Source organism: Diadema setosum, chromosome 3 (assembly GCF_964275005.1).
Source record: "Diadema setosum chromosome 3, eeDiaSeto1, whole genome shotgun sequence".
Classification (NCBI taxonomy): Eukaryota; Metazoa; Echinodermata; class Echinoidea; order Diadematoida; family Diadematidae; genus Diadema; species Diadema setosum.
In genome coordinates, this window is record NC_092687.1 from 29,758,629 (window position 1) to 29,771,581 (window position 12,953).

Sequence of the window (12,953 nt, forward strand, 5' to 3'; positions counted from 1 at the left end):
CCTACAAATTAGCTACAGTGGAAAATAAACAGTACACTTTTAATCCACCTATTCTTGCATTCCTTTATGGTACAAAGTGTACATCTGTCTCAGAGACTCCAACCCAAAGCACCTTCTGATCTGGAGATTCTCCCGCCTGAAACCCCTAGCAAACGGGAGACTCCAACTTGATGTGTGCGAAGCGCGAAGTTCCTAGGGTTCTAGATGCTCTCTTGTGCTATCTAAGGCTTATTTTTTCAACATACGATAGAAATAAGTAAGAAATCCCTTCCAACGGGAGACAAAGAGCCAGGGCGGGAGAAATTAGATCTCAAACGGGAGAACGGGAGATTTTGCAAAAATAGGTTTTCGGCGGGAGATCTCCCGTCGAAAACGGGAGAGTTGGAGTCTCTGCTGTCTAGAGTAGACCTGTATATAAGATAGCATTTTTCTGAGATGGGCCAACTGCAGCTGTACTGGAGCTCATGGTATGATTATGAATTGATTGGACACTTGTCTGATAATCTATTTCTGGTTTTTTTTCTAATGTCACAGCTGTCTTGCTGAACAGTCCAAGGTTGAGTTGCCATGACGACCACAGAGAACTCGCCCCTTGCTGCGGCACAACGCAGGGGCCTCTATGTTGCCGTGGCCGCAATCAGCCTGGAGGCTGGATTTACTGCTGCCGACAAAGACTGTCTTGAAACACTGACTGAAATGTTGCAGAGCTGTGAGTCACATATGGGGATAAGTTCTTCTGAATTGTCCTCTTTTGTATAGCCACCTTTCAATCAAAAGTCAGTCCAGTGTCCATACCACTATCTGCTTTAAATGAAAACAAAAATAGTCAGGTTTTCATTTGTATACAAAATTTCACTAATGTTTTTTATATTCCTATTTTTACATAGTCAGAGCTTAACTGCTGAAGGGGAAATAAAAAAAAAAAAATGTATTGCTTTTACAATGTATACACCTCGAGAAAGAGTTTAAAGAAAATTTTGCTCGCCAAAGGTTAAAAAAAAAAAAAAATATTTCACAATTTTTGTGTACAAATCAAGTGGAACACATCTACATTGCCTACTAACGACTTACGCCCTTAACTTTCAAAGTTCATGTTTTCTGTCTATTTTTCTCAAAATTTTCAACAGTACACTTTAATAATCTGTATTTTTTCTGTTTTCATTGTTTTGATTACTTTTTTGCCCTCTAAAGCCTGACAACCTGAATATGCAATTTTCTTTGAAAGCATAATTAGGCTGTCCATCATGATAACAAACTCACTTGCCCATCTGTCCTAAGCAACTGTAAAACCTGTTGATTGGGCAAGTAGACACAATTGGCAAATAAGATGTACAATGTAAGTAAAAAAAAAATGCAGCCCTTCCAATACCTAAATGTGCAGTGGACAAGTTGAAATACACCCGTATATATACAGTACTGTATAGTAAAACCCTGTACATTCAGTATTACTTGCACAAGCTAACCTTAATTTTGTCTGTGATAGTATGCAGCTGATGTTATATTGTGCCAGTGTCTTGGTCAGTACTCTCTGGCTGGACGTACTGGTCAAGTATTGGTTATTCTTCAGTCAAGCTTGCAGAGGCTTATTTTAAGTTACCCACTGTGAAATGCACTTCATGCCAGAATTTGTGCAAAGGAGTGAATGTGATTATATTGTTATTATTTTGTTTGTTTGTTTTTTGGCTCACAGACTACATTGTTGTTTTAGCATATTAGGAAATGCATGTCGTGTAAGGTCTTAAATGTTTTTAACCAATTTTCATGCCTGCCTGTTATGTGGAAAAGTCAGTATTAATAAAGAAATATATGTAGGATAATATACCTGATTTGAAAAGATTTTCTACTTTTTTTTTGGGGGGGGGGGGTGGTAAATGAGTAGTTGAATTAAAGGGATAGTACAGTATTGGTGGACATGAGAATTGGGCTTTTAACTTTTTGCGAGATACCAAGAAAACACTTATGATATAGTACAGAGCATACCATTTTAAGAGGAATTCAAAGTTTATTTGATGAAAATCGGGTTTGGAATGACTGAAACATCCAAAAACAAAGTAAAACAAAGCGATCGTAATAAAGTGTGGGTCCCACACTTTATTAGAATCGCTCTTTTTTGGATATCTCAGCCATTTCAAAACCAATTTTCATCAAATAATCGCTGAATTTTCTCATAGAATTACATGCTCTTTCATATTTCATAAGAGGTTTCTCATTATCTCATCAAAAAATGTTAGAAACCTGAAATTAGGTCTCAACCAAAACTGTACAATCCCTTTAACTTTGTCTCATCTTATTTATTTCTTTTTCTTAGTCATGATTATATAAGTAATCAGGTCTGGTCTAGAGGGTAAAGATACAGTGTACTTTGTCCCAATAATCTCCTTTTACCAAGTTTGCCCGATGAACTCTAGATAAAGTTTGATCCAGTTGACCAATGACCAGTTCTTTACCTGCTGATGTGATAGCTTCACGATTCCAGCTTGTCTGTACACCGTCCCATCAACTCCATGCACTTTATGAATACGTGTGTCTTTTCCCTGTCTTCTACACAGACATAACCGAACTAGCACAGAGCAGCAGGGCTTACAGCGAACTCGCCTGCAGAACACTCCCCATGGTAACGGACATCGCCATGGCAATATCCCAGATGGGCTCAGATGTCTCTGGCCTCATGAAGTATGCGAGAATGAAACCGAAGATAATGATCCCTAAACGTAAGTCTACTCTCTATTAACTCTTTATGTCCGATGTTCGCATGCCCGACTCAGTCGATGGCATGCCAACTTCTCATATTCTGCTCAAATGCACAAACCCGCCCAAACTGATCGATAAATCACCAAATGGCACAAGACAATGAAAGTGTTTTTCGCGATTCCATTCCTCTCAGATGTTCTCTTTTGCATGTAAATTCTAAGTTTTTTCCACTGTATTGTGTGCAAAACCCATGCTTTCAAAATGTAGCTACTGGTCATTTGAAAGAAAAATAATCAAAGATTTAACATACAATTTACATCAAAGCAAAGCTTGCTATTTTCTTTACAACTTTGTACACTACATGTCCAGTTCAACAGAAATCTGTAAAAGTTACATAGATTTGAAAAAGAGAATGTTTTCTCAAAGTTTGACTACATTGGTATCTCAGAATAATGTGGCACACAGGGTGTTTCCACCATGGCCCATCAAGAATTTTACATGGTCCATTTTTGTATTCGGTAAAACATACGTGTACATTGTATGGCAAGCATAGCAGGCCTCAAGCTACAGGTTGTAGGTAAGATGCACAGGGCTTAGAAAATAAATCAACGCACAACTTACTTTTTGATACAGGAAATCAGCAAATATTCCTAAATCAATAAGCCCTTGTATATTTTAGATGAATGTACAATCCTCTGTTATTGTATTGCCTGTGGTAAATCTCAAAAAGAAAGAAACAATCAAGCAATGCATTACCTGCCTTACAGGGTACCTTTGATTAATCTTGGAAAAACTACACAGGTACTTGTACTGCAGGTCTTTCTAATGAATTATTTACTCACTTCAAATATTTATCAGTCCCCTCCCCTTACCACCTCCTCCCCCCCCCCCCAAAAAAAAAAAAAAAAGAAGAAGAAGAAGAAGAAGAAAAAAAAAACAAGCAAACAAACAAAACATACAAACAAACATTGTACAAACAAACAAGCAGATGTACTGGTTTGAACGTCAAGTGACAAGATTCCAGTCCAGGAGTTGTGGAAAATGCTGAGTTACTCATTACTTACACGTACATTAATTTCCAGGTTTGCTCTGGCTTGGTGCTATGGTACACCATGTTACAACTTTATTCATGGGATAAATAATATTGCCTTTACACACAAGTGGCATTGGTAAGGGGCTGTCAGCCACAGGGAACCATTGGAAATATGTGTCTTTCAGAAAGAGACTGTCATGTTTGTGGCTATGCCTACAAACTTGTGCACATGGTTCTGTGATGAATTCTCAGTCCAGAATAGACTTGCAGACATTTGAAATTGATATAAATTTAAGCTGCAATCATTGATTTTTCAATTGAAGTTTCACCATGATGAATGCTTGAAATCAACGAGCAGCCCTTCAGTAAGTTGTTGATCTAATGGTGTTTTACTATTTGTTATGTAAAATGTTCTTGAGAGCAGAGGACAAGCTGAGGCCGACCTCTGACCCCTCGGGTCTCCAGGTTGGTCAGAGGGTGAAGCACCCATCTTACATCCTAGACCATCTGCCTGTGTTTCCGGACGCTCACACCTACATAAGGACACCGGTACGATAAAAATCTTTTCATATTAAAATTGAAATAATAACAATAAATCTAGATGTATACAGCCCATGATAATCCAAAAGATTTCTCTGTGTGCTTACCAAAGACGCTTAACTAATAAGACACGAAAGTGCGCGCTAATCCTGTACAAAACAAATGGACAGCGCGCGGTCCTCGAGCCTATACGCACATCACCTGAGACGCGCTGCCTTGACGCTTGATAAACAACAGCAGCGGCTTCAGGAACAGCGCGTCTCAGGTGATGTGTGTCTTTGCCTGAGACGCGCTGTCGTTGAAGATGTTGTTGTTGTTTATCAAGCGTCTTTGATTGTGAGATCATGTTGTTGCCAAATTTTTACCTCCACGAAATAATCCTTATTAATTTAAAATCTTGTTCTTCAGATTAATCCCCTTAATCAAAAAAAAGCTACGACTATAATTTTTAAATCTTTTTAAGATAATAAAAATACCACTACCTTTTGAAATGAGTGATGTTCCTAAGTGTACTGAGTTTGTACTTAGCTCTCTTTTGTATCGTCATGTAGGGTAGCCATTTTGTGTCCATTTTTATCGCGCGCCTTCGTATCTTGTTATCTACTATCTTTGGTGCTTACATTAGTTCAGTCTTGTACACCAGAAAACAAAAAATATATACAAAATTTTCCAATTTTTTCTCTTCTTCAAATTTCTTATTGTCAAATCAAAGCCATAATCAAAGCCCCAAAACAAACAAAGTCATCTTTGTAAAAGGGATGCAGATTTTCAGACTAGAAGAATTCCTCATCGATTATGCCCTAGAGTCGTAATTGTACAATGCTTGTTGTCTTTTATGAAATTTAATATAAAACAACACAAAACAAAAACCAGATTGACCCAATCTATCAGGGTGGTCAAAGAGGGTTTTGAGCATGTCGCTGCAACATGCTCCGTGCTGTGCACCAAATTTCAAGTTGTGGACCACCCTGTTCCTTGCTAAAAAGTGAAATGTGCACAAATTCTACACACATACATTACCTGTGGACAGGCAACAAATGTGGTACATATAGGGTCAATTGCTGTAAATGCTATTTTACTTGTTATCATGTTGTTTTTGCTTTGAGTATCAGTTTTGGAAGAACAGTATCAAAAGTATACAATGAAGTTGTAAGTGTGACTTGTGTATTTATCCATGAACCAAGGAAGAATGGAATTAATTTGTTTTTGTTTTTGTACCATTTTTATATTGAGGGAGGGGAAGGAATGTGAAAGAAAGGGACAGAGACATAGAAGTTTGTTGTTTTCCTTTCCAATGTTTCATTAAAGATGACTCTATCGCATTGTGCCATTCAGAACACTCATATACTGTAGCACAACAGATCTAGAATGATAATGCGAAAATATACCTTTCAAGCCAGCTTCGATTTGAGTGACTTTCATTTGTTTCTCAATTTTCCTTTTTTTCTTTCTGAATACATGTTTCTTGAAATAGACTTTCAAGCTGCAAGACATCAGTATGTAGCATAACGGATCTAGAATAAGAATGCGAAAATAGGATAATACCTTTCAAGCCAGGTGCCATTTGAGTGACTTTCATTTGTTCTTCAATTTTCTTTTTTCTTTCTGAATATGTGTTTCTGGGAAACAGACTTTCAAGCTGCAAGACAACGAATACAAGACGGTGAGGGAGAAAGCCGCCTCGCAGCGCCGCGATGTTGAGCGCGCCCTGACACGGTTTATCGCGAAGACGGGCGACACTCAGACCCTCTTCCCCGGTGACAGCAACCTGTTTCCACGTAAGTATTTCTGGCCACTGGACACAGTGTGTGTTACTCGTTTGCGAAGTGACATGTTCAAAGTTTGTTGTCTATATTGATTTAATTTACGTATTGCATTGTGTACATTGTGTACTTACTGGTGGACTGAGGGGTTTGTGTACTTGAACACAGCAGGTTGGGTAGCTAGCATACTCCCCAAAAAAATATTGTTATTTCATTACCATTATCCTACTGTTTTTATTACCACTGTATCATTATTATTTTTCATTAACCCAATGACATGAAAAGATGATACGTATAAATGCAGTTGGAGACAAATTACAACATTGAGAATTTATAATACATTAAAATATATATATTGGGAGACATGGGTCCTGACCTGTATCAAAATGTTGACCTTTGAACTGTGATGCTTACGAAGTCATATGTTTAGTGATGCTACATTTATCCTATTTTCAGATTGTGCCGGAAGACATTGATGTATAACATTTTGAAATGATTCAGTTTATTATGTGTTTAGACTGAACAAGGGTCTTAGCAGCTTTGAGAATCTGCAAAGACATTCTTCCATATATATTTTTGTTTGTTTGTTTGTTTGTTTGTTTGTTGTTGTTTTTTTGGGTAGGGAGGGGCAGGTTTGCCAGCTGTGTACTCTTGCACTAACGTACATTCTAGTTATTGTGTTGTATGCGTTGCAGCACTTCAAGCTTCATGGAAGCACTGCCTAAAGAAAGAATAAGAAGAAGAAGAAGAAAAAAAAGAGAGTACCTAACTGCTTGGTGCTCAAAAGGCTCATTACTCTCACTGTGTATCACTCTCTTTACCCCTCTACCACTCCCCACTGCCTCCCTCCACCAGTGATTGCCTGCACCCCTTGCCCCATGCCTTACCTGGATGCCCTCCTCCCACCCCAGCATGACATCCTCCAGGAGAAAGAGGAGGAGGAGACGGGAGAGGCGGATGACAGCGAACAGAAGCTCCTGGAAGACGCGGAGGAGAAGAAGGACGCTGCCGATGGGGACACCAAGCCCAAGCTGGAGGAGGAAGGGTCGCAGGGCGGGGCGCAGAAGAAGCGGGTCGACCCAGACGCCATCGACAATCCGTTCCTACGGCAACCGAAGCGGCCCCGCCACAAAAAGAAGAAGTGAATTGTGCAGCGACTATGTAGCTGCTTTAGCGGACAATACGCCAGAATGAACTGGTGAGGGGTACGGTGCTGTGGCGAACTGGAGAACTTTGAGAGAAATGAATGATACGTGACGTGGAATGTGGTGAGAATTGCCCAGGAAGGCACCTGATGTATTGGCTGTGGATGGTCTGTGACGTAAAAGTCCGCATCATCTGCTTGTGATGCTTTAACTGAGCGGTGATAAGAGGATTGAAGACAGGCAAGCTTGGAGGAGACTAATGTACGTTCACTCTGGAGAGGACAGCGTTTGTGTGTAGGCACTGTCTGTCCGTCTGCTGTATGGATGGTAATTGTGTCCAAGGAATACCAACATTTGAAGACTTTGTTTGTATATGAGAGCTTTGAAGCTATGCATGCCTAGAGGTGTAAAGCGGCAGCTTTCAAAGTTGTGTCCTCAGCAACATATGAAGGGATATGCACCTTCTTCCTGGGTCTCGTGATAGAACTTGTTGATGAGTCCATAAAAGTGGACCTGGAGGCTTTGAAGCAGTGGTGCAATTGTATATGTAGTACACCATACCTTGTATTCAAGTACATTGTATGAGGCATGGATCCAGGGCTGTATGCACATGACGAATTATAGCTTACAGAACCTTGTATAGTGGTCTACTTCACTGATTGGCACAGTTGTGGGGGAAAGTAATTATAATTGAATAGAGACCACATGTACCTAATCCCTATAACCCATGTTGTGTCACAGCCTTCCTGTTGGACCAAATAGTACATGACATGTATGCTACAATGTACTCCTAGAGTGGGCTCACTACAACTCTGCAGTTAGTTCAAGGTTTGGTGGTTCGATAAATGCTGATGAAAAAGCTTTAATAAGTCAAGTGCTTGACACGTACTTGTCCTATAGGGTTCAATGGCATATCAATTCCCCCCCCCAAAAAAAAACAACAACAACAACAACAACAACACACAATTTGCATTGGATTTGCACACAATATCATGAATTTGAGCTGTTTTCTGGTTGACACGCATATATGCAAAACATTACGTAACTTCAGAACGGTGTACCCGGACGTCGCAAATTTGGACTCAAAGTATGCGGGAGACTTAAATGAAAAAAGTAATGAAACGAGGTGGCATAATCTTTGCGCACTGCGGAATCGTGGCACGAAATGTCGTGGGGGGGGGGTCAATTTCAGTTGGAATAGGGTTAACATAGGTTGAGTGAATGCAGCAATAATTACTAGATGAACACATCAGCCAAGTTTTAGGAAAATTTGACAGTCCATTAAAAAGTTATGAATTTTCAAAGTATCAGTGCAGTCATCATGGTATGAGAAGACTACTGCAGCTCCTGACGTCATGTATGGGCAATGATGTGAGAATAATGCAAAAAGAAAATACAAGAACCACAAAATGTAGTGTTGTTATCATTCCTTTTTTTTTATTATTATCATTATTACCTCTGCCAAGGGAGGAGGTTATGGTTTCATTACCGTTGGTTTGTTTGTATGTTTGTCTGTGTGCAAAATAACTCAAAAAAATTCAATTGTCCACAGATTTGAGTGAAACTTGCAGGAAAGGTTGAAAATGACACAAAGAACACATGATTAAATTTTGGTAGTTTCCAGAAATTTTTATGGATTTTGTGAAGGATTTTTTTAATATTTTGGTAGGTAGGGTCAATGAACTTGGGAGTTCAAGCTGCGCATATTTGAGGTTTTCAGACGCACACTAAAGTGCGTGCTCTAGTTTCTGCTAGGGCGAAAAGCGCCACGCAGCTGAGGGTTTATGACGAAACAAAGGCTTTTAATTTGGGAAATCTGGCGATATGGGTGGAAATCACTGATCTCTATGGTAAAGCAAGATCATCAGTGGAAAGTAGCTGCTTGGTGGAGGTCTGTGCTCTCAGTGTGCCTTTCCAGTTATCTAATGAAAAGTACACTTTCACTTGACTTGTTACTGACATAGTAATATTCCCCTGCTTTCTGAAAGAGGTAAGATCAAGTGCTCTGTTGTTTTGTCAAAAAAAAGTGAAAATATCTTGAATTTTCTTTATAATCACTTTTATAATCTTGTCCATATGTGATTTCACAAAGTGTTGTAGTCTTCTCATCCAGCAGTTGTTGCAACAAAACTTTACATTTTTCATTGATTTTGAATCTATTTATCAATTTTCTTCATACTTTCCCGTTAAATAGTGTTACATGTTGCTGCATTTCCTCGATTTACATTTGTATTTGGGTTTCTTTCTCCTTTAACATGTTTAATAGTAAACTCAAGAAAGCAGAACGACAGATCACTTCATCAAATTTTAATTACCCTGAGCCAAGTGTGCAATGTGCAGAATGTTGAAGTTCTATACGTTCTCAGGAAAGAAGCCATAAGAACACAACCACATGTATACTACTTGAATAAGGTCAAGTCAGGAACTGTGTGTCATGTCCCTGCACGTGTCCAATTGACCGACCCATAAATCTTTCCTAAATTTCTCTTAAAATATATATATATAGTTGTTAAATGATTCAAACACATGTACTATCTGTGACTTAGAATTTTTCAGTGTGTTACAATTCTACCCTTGGGAGCTGCTCACTGACAAACGCTCAATCCAATCATGTCAAAAAGGATGCAGAATAAACAACTTTATTTAAGACCAAACTCTACAAAAACTGCACTTGTATGTACTTTCTGTGTTGAATTACATTTTGCTTTTAATCATGGAACTCAGGACATGTATAACTTCATGACAAAAATATAGTACTCTCCTTTCCAGGTGCAAAGAATAAATACATTCACTACTAAATACAGCTGTATATGCTTTGGGTGCAATAAAAATTTCTGTACAATATTCTGTTCTAATAAAACAATTTGATATACAGCGTACAATAGCCTTGGCACGACACAAAAACCATTATTTTTTATATAGACTCGAGTGTATCAAGTGACAAAGGTGAAAATTATCAACTCTTGGCCTAATCAATGTTGACTATGCCTACAGTATATCTGTCACCAAGAGGGAGGGGAGGATGTGCCAAGACATCATTGATGAAATAAGAAATTCAAAGAGTAAAATCATCACTTCCGAGGTTGGTCTGTTATGCGTTCTGTATGGTAGCTCAAAAGACCCTGACATATTGAATACATTATGATAGATTGCTCCTGAGCATTCTATTTCTGACAGAATTGTGGTACAATACCAAAACTAACATGCAGACTTTAGTTTGTGAAAATTGCCAACAAACCATAATGGAACAAAGCAGAACAGCCTCAACGAGACAAGAACAAAAACCAGCATTTCAAACAACAAAGAAGACAAATCAAAAGTAAAACAAAACAAATATTAAAGAGTGCAACCTAAGACAGTTGTTTGAACAAGTACTTTTCTCTCCACTGATTGTGTAAAAACTCAAGACTCTATAAATAATCAGCACTATTAGAATTCAATGTCTTTGGTATGCATCTTTTATGCTCACTCTGGTTGGTCATTTGGAACAATTTATAGTCTTCAGAAGTACAGTTGTAATTTTGTACGACATTTTCATTGCCATCTTGCACCCAGAGAAAATGTGGACTCAAATGTTTGCTTTCGGAAACATTTTCTTTCACTTAATATGATACATTTAGGGATGTATGATAGAACATTCCCTGCAAAAGTAACATGAATGCAGCATAAAAAAAAGGTACATTGTGCCTTTCAATCTGTTTTCTACCCAACAGTTGGAACATACAGTTGTAGTGTAATCTCAAAACACAGAATACTGATACAACAAAGTAAGTCCCGCTATAACACAGTAATTTCTCTAGACCCTTGTAATATATGTTACATTGCAGATCAGACTTTCTGTATTATGCAACATGGGTATTGCTTTGTAAACCCTGATAAAACACAATTTCAACATAGCATATCAGCATCATTGGTCCAATGGAGTTTGGTATCACAAGAGTCCAATAGTACCTCTGATTAGAACAACTGAGAGGATTTGCAGTAGTAACCATGGTAACATTTCGAAATTAAAGACAGGCCTGGCAAGTATCAAAGGCCAAGTACTACACCACAGTGACATTCAAAGTGCAGTAATGCATTGACAGAGTATCAGGCTTCCACAAAAAGGGATGGTAGATGTATATTGGTGGAGATGAGGATTGGGCGTTTCACACTGTGAGAGATACCAACAAACCACTTATGAAATAATACAGAGCATACCATTCTAAATAAAGAGGAATTCAAAATTCATTACATGAAAATTGGTTTTGGAATGGCTGGGAAATCCCTTTAAAACAAAGGGGAAAAAAGCAATCCTAATAAAAGGTGGGTACCATGGCATCTTAGCCATGTCACAACCAATTTTCATCTCATAAACACTGAATCTCTCTTGGAATTACATGCTCTTTCATATTTCGTACGAGGTTTCTCACCATCTCAACAAAAATTTTAGAAACCTGAAGTTAGGTCTCAACCAGAACTATACAATCCCTTTTGTGTTCGAAATCGAATATTTTGGCAAGATATGACAGAAGATAGAGAACCTCTTTCTTTCTTTTTTTTCTTTCCTCACAAAATGAAAAAAAAAAAAAGGGAAAAATGAGAGGTTTCCCGAAGATGGCTAGAATCTATCAATGCATAATCCCTACATTTTTCTCTCTACAAAGACATATTCTCCATATTACTCAATTGCCACAGACATAGCAAGAAGTTACAGACAGAGAGCACCAAAAGTGATTAAATACTTTGTGTGTGGATTGTCCCCTAGAGTCTTGTGAAGTCATCAAATTAAATTGTCATATGTTTAGATATTATATAGTAGGCCCCTATACGTTACAGTGATAAAGATAAATTGCCCATCATCCATTTCCAGAAGCCTGCCCTGAAAATGTGTACCAGAAAATTAGCCATATGTTGGCCTCAAGGAGATCCAAGGAGGTTTAAGAGATGGAGTTCCAACTGGCTGCAATTATTCAAACAGTTGTCACTTTTCTATTGATGTACAAAAGAATTCCACAGTTGCATCTGTGCCTTTGATGACAGGGTTTGATGCCGCCGTCTTGCTGAGCAATCTGAAGATTCATTTTGAACATTAACTTAATGTTGGCTATATTTTGCTTGTTTATCTATTAAATGAAACAAAATCTCACTTAATGATAAAGCAAAAGTGTAAATCAGAGCTGTATCATGTGAAAGTGTTTAAAACTGTACTCTCCTGGAAAGCCGGTTTTATCGCTTTTCCACTTGATTCCTCCAAATAAAACTGATATGGAATAATATTCGAGTATAATTACACATGTATATATTAATAGACACATCAGATTAGTGGCCCGGCATGGCCAGTCGAGTAATTTTCATTTTTATTTCATCATTTTTTGCGCAATTTCTATTCGCACATACCCGTGTCTTTACCAGTATATACCACCTATCTTTTATAAGTAGGGATGGTGAAAAGTAATTACCATCACAACGACATGTTTTCGTTAAAAGTGGCTGATGATTATGCAATGAGACATGAGTCAATTGTCTTCCTATCTGCGCGGCAGATCCAGTTTGCCACATGCTTCAAATACTTTCGAGTGGCGGCATCAAACGTGACTTCAAAGGAAATACGACAGTTGTGACTCCATTCTCTAGAACCTTGATAAATCTAAATGCGAGGAAGGTCAATCTATGAATATCAAAATATTTTCATTTCTATGACATTCGTCCCATAAAATCTGGACTGATATTAATCGTCTGATTATCCAATGATCAGTTTCTAGACAAATCATCTACCATTTACCAGTTTCCCTGCCTTCA

The 12,953-nt window shown here is 38.2% G+C and overlaps 1 protein-coding gene across 1 annotated transcript; it reads left to right on the forward strand.

Moving 5' to 3' along the window:
• Nucleotides 1-537: 537 nt before the first annotated feature.
• LOC140226568 (transcription initiation factor TFIID subunit 8-like) lies at nucleotides 538-9,819 on the forward strand. The gene is made up of 5 exons (XM_072307024.1): nucleotides 538-709; nucleotides 2,550-2,711; nucleotides 4,149-4,273; nucleotides 5,895-6,042; nucleotides 6,883-9,819. The coding sequence occupies exons 1-5, from the start codon at nucleotides 568-570 to the stop codon at nucleotides 7,170-7,172; spliced, it is 867 nt and encodes a 288-aa protein (XP_072163125.1). The 5' UTR covers nucleotides 538-567; the 3' UTR covers nucleotides 7,173-9,819.
• Nucleotides 9,820-12,953: the final 3,134 nt, after the last annotated feature.

Excerpts from the sequence above, each read along its gene's own strand:
- LOC140226568 (XM_072307024.1), top strand. The coding sequence starts at position 568 with ATGACGACCACAGAGAACTCGCCCCTTGCTGCGGCACAACGCAGGGGC. Across the intron at positions 710-2,549 it reads GACTGAAATGTTGCAGAGCT|ACATAACCGAACTAGCACAG; the intron begins GTGAGTCACATA and ends TCTTCTACACAG. Across the intron at positions 6,043-6,882 it reads TGACAGCAACCTGTTTCCAC|TGATTGCCTGCACCCCTTGC; the intron begins GTAAGTATTTCT and ends TCCCTCCACCAG.